Source organism: Tupaia chinensis, unplaced genomic scaffold (assembly GCF_000334495.1).
Source record: "Tupaia chinensis unplaced genomic scaffold, TupChi_1.0 Scaffold000316_1, whole genome shotgun sequence".
Taxonomy (NCBI): Eukaryota; Metazoa; Chordata; class Mammalia; order Scandentia; family Tupaiidae; genus Tupaia; species Tupaia belangeri.
In genome coordinates this window covers 9,471,078-9,496,215 of record NW_006159809.1, presented here as the reverse complement: position 1 = coordinate 9,496,215, position 25,138 = coordinate 9,471,078, and the positions used below count along the sequence as shown (strand labels likewise).

The 25,138-nt window shown below is 41.0% G+C and overlaps 1 protein-coding gene and 1 pseudogene across 1 annotated transcript in view; one reads left to right on the top strand and one right to left on the bottom strand.

The window, feature by feature from the left end:
• The first annotated feature begins 11,997 nt into the window (after positions 1-11,997).
• The window catches only part of ARHGAP25 (Rho GTPase activating protein 25), a 95,481-nt gene continuing 82,340 nt past the window's right edge, over positions 11,998-25,138 (top strand). Inside the window, exon 1 of the mRNA XM_006151293.3 lies at positions 11,998-12,423. Coding sequence (XP_006151355.1) covers positions 12,363-12,423 — 61 coding nt within the window. The 5' untranslated portion in view covers positions 11,998-12,362. The remainder of the gene's footprint in view (positions 12,424-25,138) is intronic.
• LOC102471266 (40S ribosomal protein S10 pseudogene) lies at positions 22,911-23,385 on the bottom strand (annotated as a pseudogene).

Here is a 25,138-nt window from a genome sequence, read left to right as displayed (position 1 = left end):
TACACCTGCCCTAGTCTTGAACTATATTTATAGTGAATAAGCACATATACTTCTGTGGAGTATGTGACTTCCTAGAGAGCCTGGATGCAAAGTTGAATGCTCCTGCCTAGACCATAGCCCACTCTGTCAGCATGAACTGTAAAATCCCAGACAAAGTGGGTGTAACTCCTTCAGTTCCCACCAGGAAGGAGTTAGGAGAGAAACGGTAGAGGAACATTGGAAAGGGAAAAGTGGATGACAAATCTGCTGAGAGTCATCATCTGAAGCAAGATGGTGAACCATGTTTTTGTTAGATGAGAAATCGAGAAGCTCCTAATTCTCAAATTATGGGGAAAATATTGAAAGCCTGAAAGGGAAAGCAGGCTCAGCAGAATCCTGAGAGGACCAAGGTAAATGTGCATGAGTGATGTCTATCTTGGCAGTTGACTTGATTGGCCGGCATAGAGCAGTAGCCAGGAGGAACAATCTAGGTCTAACCCTGCAGGTGGTCACCGAGGTGCACTGTGGCTATAGGTTAATGGTGAAAAAGACTCAGTGGAGCTGAGGTGAAGGAGGGAGAGTGGATGCCCAGAGTGAAGGCAGACTGGCCCACCTGGGGTTCTTTAGGCAGTCTTCCCAAGCCTGTAAGACCTGTTTTGAGACCATTTGCAAAACTAAAAACGAGTGACGGCCTAAAACTTGGAAGGGCCTTTGAAAATTGTAGGACTAGGTTACATTTACTAGAAACCCCCGGTGCAACTATTTATAATAGTTGGGACTGAGAAAGAGGGGGCAGATGAAAACCTAGAATGGTGTGTGAAGTCCTTTGGGTCTGGATATTTGAGGACCCCTTTAGGTTTGGAAAGTTTTCTTCGAGGATTTCATGGAATAGATTATCAATGCCCCTATTAGCCTCTTCACCTTCTGGTATACGAATGATCCAGATGTTTGGGCGTTTAATGGCCTTTAGTATTACTCGTATGTTATTCTCATTTTTGGGGTGTTATTTTCTCAGTCTTTTTGGTGAATTGCTCTAGGTCAGAGGTTCTATCTTCTACATCTAAGATTCGATTTTCTGCATGACCTAATCTGCTTTTGATATTTTCAAGGGAAGTTTTGATTTCCTACATTACAGTATTAATCTCTAACAATTCAGTTTGATTCTTTTTTATGATATCTATCTCCTCTTTCAGATCATACAAGAACTTCCTGGCCTTCTGGAACTCAGTTCTCTTTTCTCCTGCATTTTCTGGAGTTTGTTGTCTCTCTTCTCTTGCATCTCTGTTAGCTTTGTCACTATGAAAATTCTAAATTCTTTATCTTAAATTTCCATGAGTTCCTTTGTATTCTCTGTGGAGGAAGAGGAGTTATTCTTTTCCCCTAGAGAAAAGATATTTTCTTAGTTTCTCATATTTCTTGTGCCTCTGTGGTAGTTTCTGGTCATCTGATGGATTATACATTTGTCCCAGTTTTGGGGGTTAAATCTAAGCCTTCAAAGGAATGCAGGAGGAGGTAAACAGCAGTCTCTACACAGTAGCATTTTTCTCCCTTTGCACAGCTGATACAATGAAAATTGAGGATTAATTTGACCATAGAAGTATTCAGATATTTGGCTACTTAGCACCTAGACCTGTCTAAAAAATCAGTGTGGAGGCTGCGCAGAAAAGTGAGAAAGGTAAAAACAAAAGGAAAAGGGATAGAAAAAAACAAAGAAGAGGAATAAAAAAAAAGCAAGAGAAAAACAATAAAAAAAAAAGAAAGAAAAAATGTTTTGTCAAAAAATGAAAACCGTGCATTTGCACTAGTGCTTCATGCTAATGGGGCCACTCAGCACTCAAATATAGATGGCTACTGGCTGGCTTGTCCTATGGTGGTGAGGGAAAAGTAAGAATTAGCAATACAAAAGAATAGCATAGATCTAAGAAGTTTAAAAATTTTAAAAAATTAAAAATAGAAATAGATGGAGAGAGACAGAGAGAATAAGTAGGGTGCTCTAACCTGGCTCCTGACTAGATCTGGGGGGCAGGAAAGTGAAGTATAGGAAGAGGGTCTTCAGTGGTCATAATCCCTGAATCGGGCTACTCAGAACTCAACTATAGATGGCTGCTGATTGGCTTGACCTCGCTCCCAGCTAGATCTGGGTGCAGGAGGTTGAAGTCTGGGTAGGAGGTCTTCAGTGGTCTTAATCCCTGAATCCACATCAACTTTTAAGGAAAGCTAAAAAGGAAGCAAAACGAAAATATACTATAAGTCCAAATTGGATGCTTGGGTTTTGGCTGACCATGGTCTTGTAGTAGTTCAGGTTCCATGGGGCTTCATCTCTGGTGTTTCCAGAAGCACACTTTATGCTTTGGAATACCAAACCAGCTGACAGGCACATAAAAAGATCTGAGCATCAATAGCCTCAAGAATACAAATCACAACCAATATGAGAATACACTTCATATACACTAGGATGGCTAAAATAGAAAGGAAGATGGTAACAAGTATTAGGGAGGACATGACAAAAAATGGAACCTTCCTACATGTCTTGAATGTAAAATGGTGCAGCTACTTTGGAAAACATTTTTGCAGTTCCTCAAAAGCTTAAACACACACACACACAAAAAAAGCTTAAACACAGAATTAACCTGTAACCCAAAATTTCACTGCTAGGTATATACCTAAGAGAAATGAAAGCATATGTTCAGGCAAATACTTGTACATGAATGTTCACAGCAGCTTTCTTCTTAATTGTCAAAAAGTGTACAAGGTATTTCAAAAAGTTCTTAGAAAAATGGAATTAAAGGGCAAGTTTCTTTTGGTGTAAGAAAGATTTGAAATACATGAGGATTTTTCATAGTTTGTTTTCTATAAACTTATTTTTAAATGTATTTTTAATTTCAAAAAAAACAGTTGTAGTTTTTCTGTTTGTTTTTGTTTTTTGTTTTTTGGAGAGGGTGTGTGCACTTGCCAAAAAGACAGAGAGAGACAGAGAGACAGAAAGTGAGAAATCACCCCCCAGGGGGGATGGCCATGCTGCAATCCCTTCTCCTCCATTCTCCTCTCAAGATCTTGAGGATGCACGCACATGCGCCTAGTGTGAGTTTAAGCCACCTGGTCCGGGACTCAAACTGCGATCAACTGCATGGGAGTCCATAGCTATTATGCCAACTGCTGGTCCCAAGCTGTTTTAGTTTTAGTAAATCAAAGAAATGCTAAGGAAATTTGCTTAAAACTTAAAGCCAGGAAACAGGTTAAGATGCTGTTCAAATAGTAGGTACATGTACCTATAAGCAGCTTGAGACAGGACAAAAATCCTTAAAACTGGAAAACAAAGCCTAGAAGAAAATCAGCAATGTTTTAGTCAACAGTCATAAAATTCTATTTCACCAGTTCAGTTTCATATACTTAATCTATCTTCTGTTGTGTTTCATTCTTCCCGATTAAATTCTGGGATATAATATTCAACTCCAGACTTGTCCTTACCATTAAATTGACCATTGTCTTAGTTTTTGAACCTTTACTTCTGTGTGTAATATTTAATTTTCCTGGTATAGCACTCCCTCGAGAACTTTTTGGAGATTTGGTCTGGTTTTGGTAAATTCTTTCAGGTTTTGTTTATCTCAGAATGTTCTTGTCTTCTCTTTCTATATGAAAGATAATCTTGCCAGGTACAGTATTCTTGGCTGAAATTGCTTTTCCATTAACACTTTAAATATATTTTACCATTATTTCCTCACTCTCATTGTTTCTAATGAGCGATCCGCTGTTAGCCTGATGGGCTATCCTTTGTAGGTAACTTGATGTTTCTCTCTTTACAGTCTTAGTATCTTGTCTTTGTCTGTGGTTTTAGTCATTCTGGCTATAACATGTTTTGGAGAAGATCTTGAGCTGATTCTATTTGGGGTCCTTTGTATTTCTTGGGACTAGATCTTTAAATGCCTCTCTAGGTTTGGAAAGTTTTCTTGAAGGATTTCATGGAATAGATCATCAATGCCCTTATGAGTCTCTTCATCTTCTGAGATACCAATTATCCAGGTGTTTGGATGTTTGATGGTATCTAGTATTTCTTGTATATCATTCTCATTGTTGGGGGGGGGTAATTTTCTCAGTCTTTGTGGATTTCTATAAGCCAGTGGTTCTATCTTCTACATCTGACATTCGATTTTCTGTATGACCTAGTCTGCTTTTAATACTTTCAAAGGAGGTTTTGACTTCCTGTATTATAGCCTTCATCTCTAATAGGTCTATTTGATTTTTTTTAATAGTGTGTATTTCCTCTTTTAGACCTTGCAAGAATTTCCACACCTCCTGGAACTCACCAGCTCCTTTCTCCTGCCTCTTTTGCAGTTCATTGTCTCTCTTCTCTTCAATCTCTGTTAGCTTTGTCACTATCAATATTCTAAATTCATTATCTGACATTTCCATGAGTTCCATTGTACTGTCTGAGGATAAAGAGGAGTTATTCTTTTCTCTTGGAGGAGAGGTCTTGCTTTCTCATATTTCTTGTGACCCTGCAGTGATTTCTAGTCATCTGATGGTGCATTTCTTCCTAATTCTTGAAGTTCAATCTGAGTATTCAGAGGCATGCAGGAGGAGGTGATTTGCTCTCTTTTCTGTTCTGCTTTCACTCTTTGTGCTTCAGATTCAGTGGGAATAAAAGAATTTTCTGATCCTAATCATATTCAGATGTTTGGATCCTGTTCATTTGGACCTGTCTAGACACTTACTGCATAGAGGCTGAGCAGCCAATGAATAAAGATAAAGAGAAAAGGAAAAGAATTAGAGAAGAGTAAAGAAGAAGAAAAAGTAAAATAAAAAAGGAGAAAGAAAAATATAATAAAAACTTTTTATTTTAATTTTAAAAAGCAAAATATGAAAACCACATGGCATGGAGACCAATATTTCATAGCTCAAGTTTGGTATTCTCTCAGGATGAGACTGCGAGTGTGCTTTTCCTAAATGAGATGGGGAAAGGCACCAATTAATACAATAAAGGAGGGGCTTATGAGCCCAGAGAATACTTTACCTTAAAAAAAATTAAAAGTCACAGGGAGACACAGAGAGACAGAAAGAAATGGAGAGAAGGAGACAGAGGTAGCCCTGCCTAGTAGAAATGAATCAGGAGGGGGAAGTCTCAGCAGAAAAATCTTCATTTTTAGTCAAGAAAATAAATATTTCACAGCTCAATTTCAATATCCATCTCCTCTATAAACTTTTGGAAGATCTCTTGTAAACAAGCAAATGTCCATCAACTAATGAACAAATAAACAAAATGTGTCATATCTATACAATGCAATATTATTTAGCTATGAAAAGTAAAGTTCTGATACAAGCTGCCCTAGCAATGAACCTTGAAAATGTTATTTCAAGTGAAAGAAGACATTTGTAAAAGACTACAAATTATAATTCCATTCATGTGAAAGGTCTCGAATAGGCAAATATACACAGAAAGCAAGGAGACTAGCTTGGAGAAATGGAGGAATAGGGGAAACCGTATACTACTGGGTATAGGGTTTCTTTTGGAAATAATAAACATGCTCTAAAATTGATGGGGTGATGGTTGTGCAACTCTGAATATACTAAATCACGTTACATGGTGAATTCTAGATGGTATGTGAGTTATATATCAATGAAGCCATTAAAATAAAACAAGTAGTGAGGTGAAGGACAAGAGATGAGAAACTCTCACAAATGCAGAGGACAGTAGCAGAGATGACAAAATGAAAGAAAGTGACAAAATAAAGAGCTGGAATGCAGATATCTGAAATTTCTAAAGAAATCTCAACTATTAGTGAGGCCATAAGGGAACCAGGCCCCTCCTATATTGCTCATGACAACATAAAGTTGGTAGATTCTTCTGGAGGGAAATTTGGAAATACATACCAAGTCTTAACATCCTATTTATTTATTTATTGGAGATAGTTTTTGCTATAGGGCATGTGTGCTCTCTGGAGAGACAGAGAGGGACAAAAAGAAAGCAAGAAATCACCCATTAGGGGAGATGGCCACACTACAATCCCTTCTCCTCCATTCTCCTCTTGGGATTTCGGGGACACACACACACACCCAGATCTGGGACTTGAAACACGATCAACTATATGAGAGTCCAGCGACATAACTGCTTTGCCATCTGCTGGCCCCAACATTTTATCTATTTTCCCAGTATTTATACCTCTAAGAATTCCTCTTGAGAAAGCGGGGGGGGGGGGGGAAGGATGGATTTATCCAGATCTTTGTCTCTAAGAATATTATAAAAGTTTATACACATCTTGAGTGCTCAGTGACACTGAGATTTGTTAAATAAATTTTGCTCTTAGCATATAATGAAAAAAAGTGAGACCATTTTGGAAAAATGCTAATGACAAATAATTGCTCATTTTTGTTGTTGTTTTTGTTGTTCTTTGGTAAAGGAAGATAATACTTTATAAAACAACATATAGACTATTTTTAAAATTTTTAAAACGATTCACTTTTTTTATACATTCAATCACTATACATTACTACAGCTTATAAAGTGAATTTACCCAAAATGAATACACTTCAAACCAGTCCAGTTGAAGATACTATACATGTTATCATCAACAGATAATCATTTATTTCTGTGTACCATAAACATCTTGCTTCTCTATTTTTCCCTTGAGTCCTTTCTTCACACTCTCCCCTTTCTCTTACCCTCTTCCCACACTGTCTCCAGTATCCATAACCATTTTCCATGCTTCTATATCTTCTAATCTTTCATTTTCCACCATAGAGTGAGGAAAGTCAGTATATATTGATTGAGTGGAGACATGGCAATACCTCTCTTTCATAGCCAGGTTTGCTTCACTCAGCAGTTAATCTTCCTTATTCGTCCACTTTCTATCAAATGCCAGGGGCTTGTTGTGTTTTATGGCTGAGTAGTATTTCATAGAGTATATTGTCATACTTGTCAGTCCATTCATCTGTTTGTAGACATTTGGGTTGGTTCCATGTCTTAGCAATCGGGAATAATGCTGCAGTAAACATAGATGTGCAAGCACTTTTCCAACTGAGCATTCTCTTATCCTTTGGGTAGATACCCAGGAGTGGAATTGCTGGATCATATGGTAGGTATATTTGTAGATCTTTTAGGAACATCTATATTCTCCACAGACTATTTTTTTTTATTTAAAATACGTATATACACTACATGTACATGTAAATGTACATTAAATAGTAACCTTGATTTTTATTTTATTTCATTTTCAAAGTTTATTTATTTATCTGTTCCATGAGGGAGAGAGACAAAGAGAGAGAGAGAGAAAAAGAAACAGCAAGCATCCCCAGTGGAGTCGTAAAGCTGTGATCCACTCCCCAGTTCAACCAGCCCCACAAATGGGCACACATATACCCTATGTGCTCAGGGAAGCTTCTTGACATGGATAGGACCTTACCCACGTGGATCATCCCCATTGTATATTACACTTTACGGCTGTGCCACCACCCAGCCCCAATGTTTATTTTCTTTATGCTTTAAAATGAGGGAGGGTGAGAAGAAGGGAATCAAAAGGAAAAAGAAAGGAACAAAGCATTTAAGGGTCACAAAAATGGAAAATTATCTGTTGATGGTAACGTGTATGGTAGTACCCTTAACAACACTAACATACAATGTATTCTGCTAGGAAAATTCATTTTGCATGTTGTATTAATACATAGTGATTGAATGTATAAAAAAATTAAAAATTATTTAATGTTAAAAAAATCTGTAAAGATTACACATGGCCATCTGTAATAGTAAAAATACAAATTAAAGGAATGTTTTAAAAGTTCTCCAATGACTGCAACCTTGAGGGAGTCCAGTCCCTTAGCAAGTTCATCAGGCCTGGTCTCAGTGCCTTCTGAAACCTCTGGCTGTTCCCACCTCCAGCCATTACACACCCCTCCTGGTACTTCCCTAAATGGGTGCTGTGCCATTCCATTGGCCTGGAACATCTTCCTTTCCCTTATTGACTACTCTCTCTTGGGTCACCGTTCCTGGGAAGCTTCCTCTAGCCACGCAAGCAGACAAACCAGTTCTTGCTCCCACCCTCCCCTAGGCCAGCCCCAGTTTTGTACCTTGCAGAGCACCGCCATTATTTACACTTCTGTTTCATGAATCCATTAAGGATTAGGCCAAGCTCTTACTCATCTTTGTAATACTCAGCATTCAGCACAGTTTTGTATAACTGTTTCTGGAGTAAATGAATAGTGAATGAATGAGTCTGTCTGGGCTCTAGGCTCTCATGTTTGCTAGAGATCTGTACTCAAGTGCCCTGTAGATCCCTAAATGCAAACTGAGTCCCTGTCTCTTTTTTAGGGTACCTTCACTCACCTGTCTCTCATTATCAATCCTTGCTCCTTTTATGCACACCCAATCTCTGTGGTTGAAATCTCCACCCTTTCAGTAACTGAAACCAGGTTGATGGATATCTTCTTTTTTCCCCCATAATAATTTCTCTGGGCTCTCAATTCTACTAGAATATGGCTCTTGTGTTGTTTTCTCATTTTTCCAAGTCTACCGCTGCTGATCTCTCTCACTCAGATGTCTGCCACAGTCTCCTCACCCCTACCTTGATAAAAACTCCTTGGTGACCTATCAAGGCTTACTGTGCTCTGTATGGTGCTGTCCCCATACAGCCCATCTCTCAGTTTGGTCTGTCCTCCATCTTGCTCCTTTCATCCTTCTCAGGAGCAAACTGACGAATTCTTTCCTGCCTCTGTGTTTCTTGCATGATGTTGGATTTGTCTGAAACTCCTTGTCCAGCTCTCTTGCCTCCCTTACTCACTCATCAAATCTTAATTTAATAGACACTTCCCCCAGGAAGTCTTCTCTCCTTTCCCAAGTCTCAATCAGGTCTCTCCTGTGTGAATGAACCCTTTTAACTCCCTACACTTCCACCGACATGGCTTTTATTATGTTGTGTTTTATTGTTTGCTTAGTTATTCTTAGGTATTCTCCTTCAATAGACTATTCGTTTCACAGGATGGTGGTGGAGGTAGGGACAGCAACCAAGTATGCTAGTTCATGAACATTTCCACAATGTCCAGCAAACATGTCCTCAGTAAGTGGTTAGCAGTCAATAAACAAGAAGAGGAATTATTATTATTTTTTTTTTTTGCCTTTGCTGCTGCAGATGCTAATTCAAACTTTGGGTCCAGATAAGACACCTTACTCTTCGTTCTGTGAAGGCCAGAGAAAGGGGACAGTAGTGAGTGCATCAGACTAGCCTTCTGTCCCCACACAGGCAGCTGGCTGACCCAGAGAAACTCTGGGGAGGGAAGACTTCTGCATGGGCCTTTCCAGAGGTGCTTTACTGAATATGTACAACCAACTTCCCCCATAGGTCACGAGTTTTTCCAAGACTTGCAGGAACTTACACTGGAGAGTAAAGGAAGTTCCCTGTGTGTTTCTAAATGCCGTCTTTAAAATATTTTTAGAGTTCCTGAGTTAAAAATCCCAGAACTGACACTGGATGGTGTTGAGTTCCCTGTGCAGATATTGCTGAGCTGGGGCTCAGGCTGGCTGTTCTCCTTGGTCAGGATAGGAAAAGGGGCAATGGTGCTTGGGCTGGACAGGCAGTGGTGCAGAGTGGGGCTCCAAAGTCTCCAGTTGTCTCATTCAGGTTTGGAAGAAGCTAGCCCTGCTAGAGATCTGGGTAAATTGGACTGGTGTGATGGATTAGAGTCTTGGTCATCAATCATTCTTTCCCTTCTCCCTCCTCTCCCCCTTAGGGCTGTGTGTACTTCCTGCCTCCTTGTTTTGGGGCTTGGTCATGTGACTTGTGTTGGCCAAAGTAATATGAGCAGATGGAATGCTGGCAAAAGCTTTAAATACTCTTGAGTGGTCTTTCCTTCTCATGCTCCCTTCATCCTTGATGAGAAAAATATGACCCAGATCACTTCTGCTTGCTCTTTATTTTTTCTTTTTAAAATAATGATTTATTTAATGTTATTTATTATTATTATTTTAAAAATTTTCTATAGGGCACATGTGCTCCCCAGAAAGAGAGAGAGAGAGGAAAAGAAAGAGGGGAGAGAGAGAGAGAAAGTAAGCCACCAGGTCTGGGACTTGAGCAGCGGTTGGTGATATGGGAGTCTAGTGCTTAAACCACCATGGCACCTGTTGGTCCCCACTGCTGTTCTTTTAGCCTGGTCCTCTGGATATAAGATTTTCACATACTTACTTTGAGATGTGTGTCATTCGGAGCTCAGGGAGATGTCTGGGCTAGAAGTATGCATTGGAGTCATGTGCAGATACGTGACATTTACAGCCTTGAAACCAATGAGCTCACCAAGGTGTATGTATGTATGGAAAAGAAGCCCACCGATTAATTCTTGGTTTATCTAATATTAGAAGTCAAAGAGAAGAGGCGGGATGAACAAGGAAATGGAGACAGAGTAGCCAGGGAGACAGGCAGTCAATTGGGCCAGTCATAGCCATGTGCACATGGCAGCCATGTACAAAGAAAGCTCAGAGAAAGGGAAAGCAGTCAAAAGTGTTCAAATGCCATTTTTAAATCAGCAAGATGAGGATGGGAAATTGAACCTGTGGGTTTACCAACAGGAAAGTTATTGGTATTCTGGATAAGAAATATTTTGTGGACTCATAGGGAGCAAAAACAGGAACAGGGAATTCAGAAGAGATTAAGAGGAGAGACATTTGCAAATGTAGACCATTCTTACTAATGCTTTGCTCAGAAAAGGAGAGCAATGGGGCTGTCGCCAAATAGGAAAGTTGCATCAAAAGAGATTATTTAAAAGATGAGATAAAAAATAAGTTTGAATGCTGATGGGAAAGATCCAGGAGAGAAAAGAAATGGATGCAGTAGGGATTGGGGAAATGATGATAGTCAGTTTATCTGGTGTAACAGAGAGAAGGTCAAAGGCTTATCTGTAGGTGGGCAGCTGTAGCGGTGGGAACTTGAAGCCAATCTTTTCCACTTACATCAATTTTCTCAATGTAACAGGAAGCCAGGTCACCCTCAGAGAGTGAGCATGCGGGAGGTGAAGAAGAAAGCATGACAGAGTAGTCCAGGGAAGTTAAAGAGTGAACAGACCAAAGGTATGTGTAAGAGTTTGCATGCTGACCAGCAGTAACTGTTCCGAGCACTTCTACCAACTATTGAATACAGCCTCGCAACAGATCTGTGAAATAAACCCTGTTATTTGCCCCATTTCCAGATGAGGAATTAAAGCACTGATCAGTCAAGAAACTTGTCCAAAGTAGCACAGTACGAAGGTGGCAGAGCCAAGGTATGAACTCAGTCTACTTCTAGAGCCCAAGTACTTAATCGAAAGGTCAGGTCGACTTCATTAAAAATGTCACGGTCTGGGATCAGCAGATGGCTGTTCGAGTACTGGACCCAATGACTTAAAACTCATGCTGGACACGTGTGCAGGCATGCCCAAACTCCCTGAGAAGAGAATAGAGGAGAAGAGATTGCAGCATGGCCATCTCCCCAGGGGTGGAGGTGGAGATGATTTCTCGCTTTCTGTCTTTGTCTCTCTCTGTTTCTCCGGTGAGCACACGCACCCATTAGCAAAAACCCTATCGAAAAAACAAACAAACAAACAAACAAAAAAAACAACCAACCAAACAAAAAAAACCCAAAAGACAAAACCCAACTTTCCCTGCATCAGGCTGTGATCACTTGGAATCTGTGCCTTGGGCAGGTGGAGAACTTACTTTGTGATGTTACAACAGGAAGATTTTAAAGGAAGGTAACTTGGAGTAATGCTGATCATCTTTCTGACCATTTTTGGAAGCATGATTTATTAGATGAAGAGGATGAGAGTTGAGAGTCAAGGTATATGGTGGGAGTCTGGGTGTTTTGTTTTTTTTCTTTTAATCAGAATTATGGCCTTTTTAATCACAAAAGCACTCATTCTAGTTTTACAAGCATTTCCAAAAACCATTTTCTCAAGAAAGAGAACTCATCATGCATCATCTACACTGAACAGCCACCCACTTCCTCAAATGCAAGGAAGCAGACAGTTAAAAAAACAGCCAAGAGGCAGCCGTTGTTTTTTGCGACCTCGCCTCAGTGAGGCCTGAGATTCTCTCGAACAGGAGTTTTGCTTCCCATGACGCAGAGCAAAGTAGCAACTGGGATATTTCTGGTAAAACTGAAAGCAAGAAAAGCGGGGTGCCGGCCCCCGTGGGACTGTGGGTGGGGGTAGGGAGTTTAGGTGCCATCCTCAAGTGACAGATGGATGGATCTCTCATCTGAGAGAAAGGAGGAGACACGTTGGCAAATCAACCTCAAACCTAAGATTGCTTGTGAAGCAATCCTAAGAGGGAAACCAGACCCAAGCTAGAGGAAAAGATCGGAAAGGCAAGAAAGGCGTGGATTGCGACAAACTCTTTGCTTCGCCAGCTACTCATCCAAACCAGAAGCAAAATGTCCCTAAAGTTGCCAAGGAACTGGGATTTTACCCTGAAAGTGGAGGCTGCGAAAATAGGTATGGTCAGTGTTTTATCATTGTGGTTCTTATTTATACTTGAGCACCCACTATTTGCATGTTGGTCTGTAGGGAGCATAGTCTAGTTAAAAATGGATCTCACGCAAATCTGCATTTATGGAAAAATTTGCATTCAAAAGGACAAGTTGGCTCCAAGTTCCAGAGTAGTGGGTGTGTGTAGGGGGGTTCTTTTTCATTTGGAAGTAGAGGTCGAATGGAGCTCCTTGGGGATCTGGGGTACTTGGGATGGTCCAAGCCTACAGATTACAAACAGAATTGTGAGTTTTTCCTTCATATTTCATGGACAAGTCCTTCTCCTTTTTGGAAACTCAGCGATATTTTGAATGGCTTCCAATAGCAGACACTAAAGTCTTTTGAAGAGCTCAGGTGTGAGTACAACCAACAGTGTCCTATTTTCTGAGCACGGGGGTCAAAGTGGGGTTACCTGTAGCAAAAAGTAGACAGCAAGGACAAGATAAGAATGTAGAGATACTTGAAGGTATAATAAAGACAATTTAAAGGAACAGAATGGGAGGGAATACTATGATGGAAGAGTTGAAAAGGACATGTATTTTTGATTAATTATCTTAGGAATGCTGGCATATTTTCTGAGGTATTCTAGCCTTTAATTATAACTTTCCCTCTAATGATAATATAATACATTAATTTAAATTTACTTTTCAACTTTTATGAGGTTCTTTATGTAGATTTATTCCATTATTAAATTGATCACAGTAATTTAAGATAGAACAATAGGACTGAAAGTGATGGCCTATATTTTATACATATCTCGCCCATAAAATGAGATAACTTTCTTAGCATTAGACATAGATACATGTTAGGGTGTTTCTAACAGATTGGAGGAATTTTACTTGGAATGAGGTTTAAATTCAGACCTCTAATAGTGATATGCAAATAGATTAAGTGGCCATTGAAAAGTCCTATCAGGGAGCATTAGTGACAAAGGTCCGAGAAAGACAGAAAGAAAACTGAGTGTAAACAGAGAAGCTATTTATCTGGGTAACCAGGGAGGATAAGTATTCCCCAATCAAGCTAGAAATCATTGTATACTGAGGTCAGTTCAGAGAATAGGTGGTGTTCATATTTCTGGCATAAGCCACAGATTTTTATTCTAACTGCTATTGATACAAACACACTTGATTGATGCTCATTCTGTGTCATAAGAAAATATACTTTTGGAGTAGAACTCCTCTGTTTTGTTCCTTTGAAAGAGTCCTGCTTATATTTACGTAAGGCCTTCTCTCTCATCATCTGTGTTGAATGGTATTTATCTTTAAACTCCAGCTTAAAAACACAAAAAATTGAGACAATTAATAGTTTTTTTTTTTTTTTTTTTTGAGAATATAGGAAATGACCATATTAGAGCTCAGGTCTGACTGGTCTCTAGAAAGATTGCACTAGGCAGGGCCTAACTGCTATTGATACAAACACACTTGATTGATGCTCATTCTGTGTCATAAGAAAATATACTTTTGGAGTAGAACTCCTCTGTTTTGTTCCTTTGAAAGAGTCCTGCTTATATTTACGTAAGGCCTTCTCTCTCATCATCTGTGTTGAATGGTATTTATCTTTAAACTCCAGCTTAAAAACACAAAAAATTGAGACAATTAATAGTTTTTTTTTTTTTTCTTTTTTGAGAATATAGGAAATGACCATATTAGAGCTCAGGTCTGACTGGTCTCTAGAAAGATTGCACTAGGCAGGGCTCACAATTTTTATGCGTACTTCTCAGAGCATGGTCCTATGGATCCTGTGTCAGTCATTGCAAGTGCTGGCTAAAATACAGATTCCTGGCCACTGTGCCAATGCCGACTGCTGCTGCAGGAGCTGCGGACTCAGTTCACGAGTCTCAGAGAGTTCTCGTCTTTCTACCACAGAGCATAGTGCCCAGACTTACTGGCCCCGCAAATATTTCTTGACTGAATGAATGTTTGACTATAAGCAGATGATATTATTTAGCATTACTTAATGAAGAAAATTATATCATAAAATATAGAGGAGCCCTCATTATTTATGTGATCCACAAGTGTGTCACACAGAAGGACTGAACTGCAGTAACATGCATTTCATGAGTGTCACGTGAACTAGAATTCAGATCACAAGCTGAATTCTTGAGAGAAGAGTCACTGACTCAGTCTCAGGACTTCCGGTCCCCTCTCTAGCATCCTGTGTTCAGGTGCAGCTGTGGAAACTGGCTTAACAAGACATCAACGAAGCTTACTTCTGTTGGGAAGACCTGTGGAACTGGAAGTCATATTAGGAAGGTGAATGGCCTATGTTTTCCAGCCTGAGTACTGGGGAGTAGGGTCTCCCCTAGACACTACTGACATTTTGGCCTGGATACTCTGTTTTGGGGGTTGTCCTCTGTGTTATAGGATGGTTAGCGGCATCCTTGGCCTCTACCTACTAGGTCATGGTATCACCCCCTTATCATTACTAGTGGTAACAACCAAAAATCTCTCCAGATGTGTCGGCGTCCTCCCCCAGGCTTAGCGCTATTATGGAAGAAGCAGAAAAGATGAGACAAAAAGATAGAGTGGAAATGGACACAGGCAGCCTGAGCCTAGGTAGCCCAAGCAACTTGTGTCGCCCAGATGAACTGGACGTCTTTACTTATAGTACAAGGAGACATTACACATGCATGTTTCATGACACTTCATGGATTAGTTGCCAGGTTACAGACAATAAAAAGCCGTTAACAAGTCTATAAAGGATTAGTCACACCCAAGGCAAGGTGTATCCCTTGGTGGTAATCCCATCTAGAGTAAATCTCATCTTCCTTTCTAATGCAGAGAACTAGCTGTTAGGTGTGGGGAAGGAGCTAAAGAACTTCTCTATAAGGAGTGTGCCACCACACCCAGAGAAGTCTAAAGAACCTTTCAGATGCAGAGCAGGGATTGGATTTTACTATTCGGGGTCAAGATGTTTCTTGAAATCCATCAGATGTGCCCCTAGTAATTTCCACCCTTGCTCTGTCTGCCACCAAGGTTAAGGAAAGACAAGTTACAAAGATCTGCCAAACCCCAAAAGAGCATGGGGTGTTTGCTCAGCGCATGTCCCCACACCTCAGACTCTCTCTCTTAAACGTGTCCCCACACAGATGTTACCAGATGATCCCTAGGGGAGAATATCTTCTCTAGTTGAAAACTACTGGAATAAATTATCACAATTATAAGGTCCCTTAGGACTGAAACCCAACTATTACTTTGATTCACTCTCTAGCTCAATTTTTAGGAAGCTTTTATGAAAATATGACTTCAGGGGGTGGCAGTTGTTTAGAAAGTATACCAAGTCAGGCACTTGCAGGGGAAATAGCAAGACACTGACCCACAAGGGGGCCCAGCAAGGGGTTCTCCTGTTCTTGGTGAGCTGCGCTTCTAGTTTCCCTAAGTCCTGTGAGTGTGAGACCGGGCTGGAGTGAAAACGAAAGTCTCTGAGTGTGGCATGGGGACTCTCCACTGACTTTTACCTTGGACAGCTGAGGGGGCCCACAGGATGGCAGCCCTGGAAACCACCACTATGGGCCTGGCAGATCTCAGTGCAGTGAGGGCAGAACATGACAGACCATCCTGCATGTGACCTGTTGAACCTGGTGGGGAACAAGGACTACAAGAAAAAGGCAAACTGTCTTGAGTTGAAGTGGAGCCAAGAGAACTCATTTTTTCCTTTGATCTTTTATCATCTTCCATTTTGGTCTGGCAATTAGTCCTGTGACTGCCTTCCACTGCCTTTATTCTCCGTTACTCAAATCTTTCACACATTTACATTTGCCTTTCTAACAGAATTGTGATCACTGTGAGGCAGGTCCTAGGACACAGCATCCTCTGGTGCATGTTCCTCGGGGTGTGGCGCATCAAGTGCCATGCATGTAGGTGCTCCACTGAGCAGGTATCGCCCATCCTGGGAAAGCCCCTGTGTCTTCATGGTGTGGGGTGTTTAGTCGGAAGGTGACTGGGTGAACTTCAGTTGTATTGTATTAAGTTGCAAGCACATCTTAATTTTTCCCTCAGTTCCCCCTAAACCAAAACAGGGGAGAATAGAGCCTAGTGGGTATGATTCTGAGATGTGTAATGAGAGTAACTATGGAGGGGTGATTATTTTCAACTTTTTTCTCCTAAAATTTAATATTGAAAAAGAAAACCTATTTAGGAACAAAAATTTATTTATTATAATCTCCAAGTAGTAAAATGAATAATGCCAACTGTGTGTGGCGGGAGAGGGGGGGAGAATCCATTTAACTTTTCTCTTTTTTTTTGCGGAGAGGAGAGGGTTTTTGCTATAGGGCGCGTGCGCTCGCCAGACAGACAGAGAGAGACAGAGAGACAAAAAGTGAGAAATCACCCCCCAGGGGCAATGGCCACGCCGCAATCCCTTCTTCTCCATTCTCCTCTCAGGATCTTGGGTACACACGCACACACGCCTGGCGTGAGTTTAAGCCACCAGGTCTGGGACTCGAACTGCGGTAGATTACATGGGTGTTCAGAGACATAGCCATTACGTTAACTGCTGGTCCCAACTTTTCTTAAAGTTTCTGTTTATCTATGATAGAGGGCATGTATGTGTGTGCACTAGAAAGGGAGCAAGGAGGAGCAAGAAAGAAAGAGCATCCTAAACAGGGTCACAGCACTCTTGACCTCCTTTCTCCAGCCCTTGAGATTCAAGGATCTTTTGTTCACTGCTGTTTTCAGGCTGATCCTAGGATCCAAATAGGCAGTGCAGTTCAGTTTGCTACTTACTATGCCATCAGACTGAAGCTCTTGCTTAATTCTTTTTCATTTCATATTGAACTAACCATCATTTGTTTGACATAGGGACCAGTTTTGCCCTTTAAGAAATTAGAGAAAGCATTTTTAAGTGAGATATACATATGCATATATGTATTATTACTTTGTAAGTATTTTCAAGTTTTCCAGAATGAACAAGTATTAACTGTATTATTAAAAGTACCCAAAGCCGAGATCAGCAGGTGGTGTAGTGTCTAAGGTGCTGGACTCCCACATGGTCAATTGTGGTTTGAGTCCTGGACCTGGACATTTGAAAATCAGGCTGGGAGCATGTGCATGCATGTACCAAATCTTAAGAGGAAAATGGAAGAGAAGGGATTGTGACACCCTGGAGGGTGATTTCTCACTTTCGCTCTTACAGTCTTTGGTGAGCGCACACACACACTATGGAAAAACAAAACAAAACAAACAAAACCAAAGCTAAGATGCATTCCAAAGTGCTTGGCCAGGTGTGTTGGCCTGGGGTCTTACAGATGACATCTGCTCTTTCAAGATCCAGCAGTGAGGTCCAAACCCTCTTCTGGCTGAAGAGGTTCTAACAAGCCACAGCCATACCTCATCTTCTGCAAACTTTCTGGACCTATGGTCAGAGGACACAAGACTTTCAAAGAACTATATGACTTAACAGTGACCAGATCAGCCTGCTTGAAAATATAGTGTGCCTTATACGAACACTGAAGTGCTGGTTCCCCAGATTAGGAATCCAGAAACCACGCAGGCCTTGGTGAGCTGGTCTGTGTTCTGCTTTGATGAAAGTCTTCTTTACAGTTCATTGCCACCAGCCTGGGTCCTGGATTGAGTGTAGCCTACTTCTGTGACCAAAGCCTTTGTATTCCTTGAGTAGCTCTAAGTCTCTGATGGATAAAGGTCCCCACACATGCAGGCAGAGTCAAGGATAAGACATGACTTCCTCAGACAGAGAACACTAACACAGGGGTCTGCTCCTTCCAGGGCCCATACCTGTCTTTATGCAGAGGTTACCTCATCATTCCTAGCTCAAGAAAAAATGTCTGTCCCTATGTTGTTGATTTACCTTTAGGCATAAATTAAATTCTTCTCGCAAGCTGCATACCCCTGCTTCCCAGGTCAAGAGCCTCCTGGTCATTTGGGGAACAGGGACTGAAGTCACCTCTGGGCCTCCTGCTGCAGCAGTAGCAGTAGAGTGAGGACATTTAAGTGGTGATGGGAGGACAGAGCTGATTTTATACTCACTTCTTTGTCAAGTTCCCCTACAGTTACTAGACAAGATCAACTCTGATTCTGTATTCTGTGTTTGACTGGAAACCAAGTGCATTTGGATAAGTAGAAGCAAGCTCTGTAGCTCTTGGTGCCTGCATTTCTAAAAATAGGTCTAGGTTGAGCTACCTTGTGGCCCTGGTGTGGGTATGCATAACAGTAAGCAGCTTACAGTAGGGATAGAGCTCCATCTCCTTGTCCTACATCTCACAGTTATAAAGCATACGGTGTCCAGTGCAAGAACTCTGGAGACTCCACACAGCTGGAGTGTGGTTCTTGGAGTAGAGAATGGCCACTGGAGGGGCACTGGAAAGAGTCTATACCTGAATGACAGGAATAACTTGGTGATGATCAGCCTTTCACACAGATAACTTGGAAGAATAGAACGTCACATAAGACAGCAGCATGATTGACTAATTAGGTAAGAGATGAGAGGGTATAAATAGCTGAAGCAAAACCCCAACTGTGGTCACAGCTATTGAAATCAAATCATACCCAAGGAGAATCAAGGAAAGCCTGGGGGGAGAGCCACGGCAGGGCTCAGACCAGTGGGAGGGATTCCATCACAGAGGATGGGATGGAAATTTTGTAGAATCCCCAGGTGAGAAATGAGACATGAAAGCGATGAAGAGAGAAGATAATTTACATTTCTTGCCTGGCACTTTACTCACTATTATTTTTCTGAGAGCTTTTTAAAAAACTAAAAAAATTACTTCCTAAAAAATTAAACTCAGATCTGGAAGCCAAATGTAAAAGGAGTCCTGCTCTCCTTTCTTGCAAAACAGGTAAGTGGGCGCACAGATGAGTAAACAATGAGAATCCTGTGAAATAAGTCCTGGAAGGAGAAGAGCTTGGGAGCGGCAGGGGAACCCTGTGAGGAAGATGTTTGGTCCCACCACTGCTGTCCTGTTCTTTAGGGTATGGATGTGTCTAATTGTCAGTGAGTTCCAGACTTGCCATCTTTCTCACACTAACGTTTCTGGACATAGTTTCTACTTCTTTGGAGAAGCAAAAGGCTTTATAATTTTGTGTAGCTGCTCCTTGTGATAAAGTTAAACTGAATCCTTATAATCTAGCCCTCTTACCTGATCATTTGTCTCTTGCCACAACTGTTTCCCAGGCACACTTGTTCATGGGTGTGTACACACACACACACACACACACACACACACACACACACTGGAGACTTCAGTTACAACTTCCCTTCTGCAGCTCCCAGTCTTACCTGCTTAGAGCCCCCATCCACTCAGGGCTTTCTGACTCTCACCCAATTTCTACCCAGGTTTCAGTTACAGTATAGACATCTTGTCCATTGGGAGTCGCTATGTTTCCTAATTACTGCAATAGAGACTAATAACCTTTCCCTAAGCTATTTAAACCAAGAGGTTCCCAGCTCTCAAGACTGCAGACTTCCTTTGAGGTGAGAGCTGTGATTCCTTCTGAACTTGCATATGAGTCAACCCTACCAACTAACTGATCATTTGGTTTGTGAACAAAAGGATTTGTCCTTAATAAAATATGAAATGTCAGCACTATAGGTCCTCACTAGAGAGCATAACCTCAAATTGCCTAAAAAAAAAAAAAGTGGCACTGACAGAAGATTGTCTAAGGGATGAGTTGTCTATAGACTCTTCTAGATTGAGTGGGGGAAAAAAAAGAGTGTATAGGCTTGGGACATTAATGGTAAATGTTAGTCAGCAGTGCATCTGGGGTAAGCTGTTTAACTTCTACCAATAAGATTATTAGCATGTGTGCTGAGAAGAAGAATTTCATGCATATAACGTGTTATACACAGCAAACATGTTACCTTTCTTATTCTTTTTTTAAAGTTTCTTTCTTTGTTTTTCCAGTGAGAGAGAGAGAGAGAGAGAAGAGAGACACTGCTGGTAATGCTTTTGTGCCACAATCCACCTCTAGCTTCAGCCAGCTCCAGGTCATGCATGGTGGCTGGTGTGTTCAGGGAAGTCTTTGGATGTGAACCTGGAACATCCCCATATGGATCAGCCTAACTGTGTGCTGTGTGCCTGCTATGCTATGCCGCTGCCCGCCCTTGTGTCCTTTTTTTTTTTTTCTCCTTTTAATCTGTTTTATTTATGAGAGAATATGTACAAACATGTGCATGGTTCAAGAAAGAGCAAGAACAGGATCCATGATCCCCTTCTTCCAGCTCATCAGGATCTTGGGCAAACATACCTAGCAGGTTTCAGGTCAACTGGACTGAACTGTGGTGGCCATGTGGCCTCCAGCACTGAAGTTCAGTATACTAAGGACTTTGCCACCTAGGGTGGACCTTTCCTTCTTTTATATACAATTTGATTTCCAACCTCAGATCAAAGTAGAAGCTGTATTTGGACTACACTGTCTTGATTTTCTCACAGAATAGGACTCACTGAATTATACTTTAATGTTTTCTCTTTACTGCAAGTAATGATTTCATAAAATCTGTGTTAGAAAGATGAGAATGAGGAACAGATGATGTCAGTGGATCTGATATATAATTGAGAAAGTTGTCTGAGAATTCAGTGCTCAGAGATAACTTTGTCTTCTTTGGCACTACTGTGCTTTTCTTTTCTGATAATACAGTTGTGTAAACTACTGCATCCTCCTCTTTGCCTTGCTGCTGGGAAGCTGAGCTAAATTTGAAGCTCAGTCCCAGTGATGTCCATCCATTTGATTAGCACACTTAATATTTTTTGTCTGGCAAGAATTCATGTGTTTTTCTATTTGAATATGAGAACCCCATTAAGTCTTTTAGGAAGAGAATGTAAGTATATGCAATATGTCAATACACTCTCCTCAGATATCTTGTAGGTATATTTCATAGTTCTGAGTTACAATTGAGCATTATAATTTTTCTTTTTTAAAAATTTTATTTAGGAGAACCAGCAGTTAGCGTAATGACTATGTCACTGGACTCCCACGTAGTCGACCGCGGTTCGCGTCCCGGACCCGGTGGCTTAAAACTCACGCCGGGCACGTGTGCGTGCATGCCCAAGATCCCGAGAGGAGAATGGAGGAGAAGGGATTGTGGCGTGACCATCCCCCCTGGGGGGTGATTTCTCGCTTTCTGTCTCTATGTCTCTCTCTGTCTGTCTGGCGAGCGCACGCGCCCTATAGCAAAAATCTCTCAAAAAAATTTTTTTAAATTTAGGGACCAGCAGTTAAAGTATATTTAACCTCAGACCTGAAACTTCTGTGTGCTAGGCTTCTGGTTAGAGGTAAGATGTGGAAGAACAATTATCAAGGCGCGTGTGCGTGCATGCCCAAGATTCCGAGAGGAGAACAGAGGAGAAGAGATTGTGGTGTGGCCATCCCCCCTGGGGGGTGATTTCTCGCTTTCTGTCTCTCTGTCTCTCTCTCTGTCTGTCTGGCATCAAAAACTTCTCAAAAAATGTATTTAAAAATAAATTTAATTTTTACATTCAATCACTGTGTATCATTATAGCATACCAAATGAATTTTCCCATCATGAATACACTGCATATTGGTTCAGTCAAAGAAATTACCATACACGTCACTATCAACAGATAATTTTCCATTTTTGTGTCCCGTAAATGTTTGCTTCTTTATTTTTCCCTTGAGTCCCTCCATCTGAAGCCCCCCCAACAGTTCCCACCCTCCTCTTGCATTGTCTCTAGTTTTACCATTGTGCTCCATGCTTTGATACCTTCCAATCATTTAGTTTCTGCCGTAGAGTGCCGACATTGGGTATATATTGAGTGGGGACATACAATGCCTCTCTTTCAAAGTTTGACTTGCTTCACTTAGCAGTAAATCTTCCATATTTGTTCACTTTCTATCAAATGCTAGGGTTTTATTTTATTTTATTTTTATGGTTCAGTAGTATTCCATAGTGTACTTGTGCCACGCTTTTTCAATCTGTTCATCTGTTCATAGACATTTGGGTTGGTTCCATGTCTTACCAATTGTGAATAATGCTGCAATAAACATGGATGTGCAAGTGTTTTTGACTGAGCATTTTCCTATCCTTTGGGTAGATACCTAGGAGTGGAATTGCTGGATCATATGGCAGGTCTATTTGTAGGTCTTTGAGGAACCTCCATGTTGTACCCCACAGTGGTTGTACTTATTTACATTCCCACCAACAGTATAGAAGAGTTCCCTTTTCTCCATAGCCTTGCCAGCACTTTTCATTCTTTATTTTTTTTTTAATCTAAGCCATTCTGACTGGAGTTAGGTGGTATTTCATTGTGGTTTTGATTCACATTTAATTTCATTCATTCAATAATGTATTCACTCATAAAACACTTATTTCTCACCTCTTTGTAACAGATGTTGTTTTCAGGCTTCTTGATGGATGCTGTGCCTTTTGTGTTGAGAGGAGCCCCTCACTTACACATGTACTTTTCTTTCTTCCTTTCTTTTTTTTCTTTTTAAGTTTTTCTTGCTTCTAGTTTATTTGACACAAAACAATCTCCTTCAACTTTACTGAGGTGGCTGGCCACATCCACGACTAAATCTGCCTCTAAACTGGAATTCAGTTGCAGACCTAGACCCAGCCTCAGCCTCAGCTTTCTTGTCTGCACCAGGGGGCACAGCACTCCATCTGTAGGTGTCTCTGTCAGCTTATTCTCTTGTGAGTTGGGTCAGAGCCTCCCTGTCTCAGGATGGCTTTGGTGCAGGGTGGCAGGCACGATCTTGGGTGCAGGTGGTGGTAATTGCACAGATACTGGATACCCTCATTGGTAAGGTACCAGTAGAAATGTCTCCATGCAAACTGCTCCTTCATGCAATCTTGAGACTTAAGAGACTGCATGGCATTCATGTTGTAAAGGTTGGGTACGTTCTTGTCAGCCAGCTCCGGGTGCTTGAGTATATGGGCATTCTTTTTGACCACCATCACTCCCTCCTTAAAAAGGAGTTCATAAGTGGCAATCCAGTTCTTCTTAGGCATCAGCATCATGGTGGCTGCAGAGTCCAGGGCTGAGGCTGAAAAGCCACACCTGTACCTTTCTAAAGAGTGTTTCTCAACTTTGTTACCACCACACACGTGTGGTGTCTGTCACCGGAATTGTGACTGATTTGGGTGACAGCTACGTTACTCTCACCCTTCCACTCCGTACTACCCAACTGCCCCCAAACTGTGCACACCCAGCTTTTAGTTCTAGATGAGGCTGACAACAGTCCACTGCTGGAATCCTGGCCAGGGCTGCAGCACCATTTGTATACTTCCTTGTTGGTTTGGAGCTTCAAAGTGAAAGAAGAAGCTGCTCACTGTAGACTTTCTGAGTCTGATGTAGAATCATTTTTAATATAATTTTAAAAAAATGTTGCCAGAAGTCACATGCACTGACTAGAGAGAGACAGGAGAGGGAAGGTAAGAAAGCACCCTTTGTGGGGGATGGTCATGCTGCAAACTCTCCTCCACTTCCTTCCTGTGCACACATGCCCAGCCTATTTTTCAAGCCACCTGGCCCAGTACTCAAACTGCACAGTCAGCCATGTGGGATCCAGCTGCTTTAACCACCAGGCCATGGGCTAGTTTTCAAAAAATAATTTTATAGAGTACACAAAAAGAATTTTCTGACAAAATCTAAGCTATAATGGACTGAGCTAACTATGGTATAGTGGTTAGAGAGTGGCTTCAGAGTCAGATTGACTCAGTTTGAATTGCAGTTTCGCTAATTGCTAGCTATGTGACTATGGATCCTAGGTTCCTCGACTGTAATCATAATGCTGACTAACTTGCATGGTTATTGTGAGGATTAGAGGAGACAATTTATGTAAAACCCTTAGGATAACAATTGGCATATGGTGAGGGCTTCATAAACAGTTGTAACTTTCATCACTATCAGGGTAGGTCTTTTATCATCTTTTATTTTATTTTATTTTAAATTTATTCATTCTCTACATTAATTCACTATACACCATCACAACACACAAATGAATTTTCCATCCAAAATACACTGTGCATTGGCTCAGTCAAGCACATCAACATACATGTTCTCAGCAAATAATTTTCCAATTCTTATGTCCTGCATACCTTGCCTTTTGTTTTGCCATCCTTGATTCCCCATCCCCCACCCTCTGCCATGTCCCATCCTCCTCCCACATTGTCCCTGGCATCCACGGTTGCCCTCCATGCCTTCCCTCCCCCCCATTCAATTGATCTGCCAATGAACTTAATTAGTCTAAATATATCCAATAGCTAGCACAGCTGACACATACCTATACATGAACCCAAGTCTGACTTTAGGCATAAACCCCAGTGAGTAGAATGAACATACTATAAAGTAGTACCCAGCTGTGCCCATACAGCTCGCTGCAGTCGTCAAATATGCATTTTTTTAACAAAACAGTTTTACCGGTTTTTTATTTTTTCCTCCTGCAACTTTTTTTTATTTATTTTTTTTATTACCTAACATTCATTCCCTGAGCATCATCACAACATACTAAATGTGGTTTCCCATCTGGGATAAACTGCATAGTGGCTTAATCAAGCATGTTATCATCAATAATATTCCATTTCTACTTTCATACATATGTATACGTATATATATGTTTTTTATATCCTATACTTGACCCTCTGCCCTTTCCCCCTCTCCCATTACACTATCTCTGCTATATACAGTTGTCTTCCAGAAGAGTTATTGAAAATGTGATACATGCAAGTAAAGGGAGAGGGGCCACAAGTTTAAAGTTTTTAACAATAG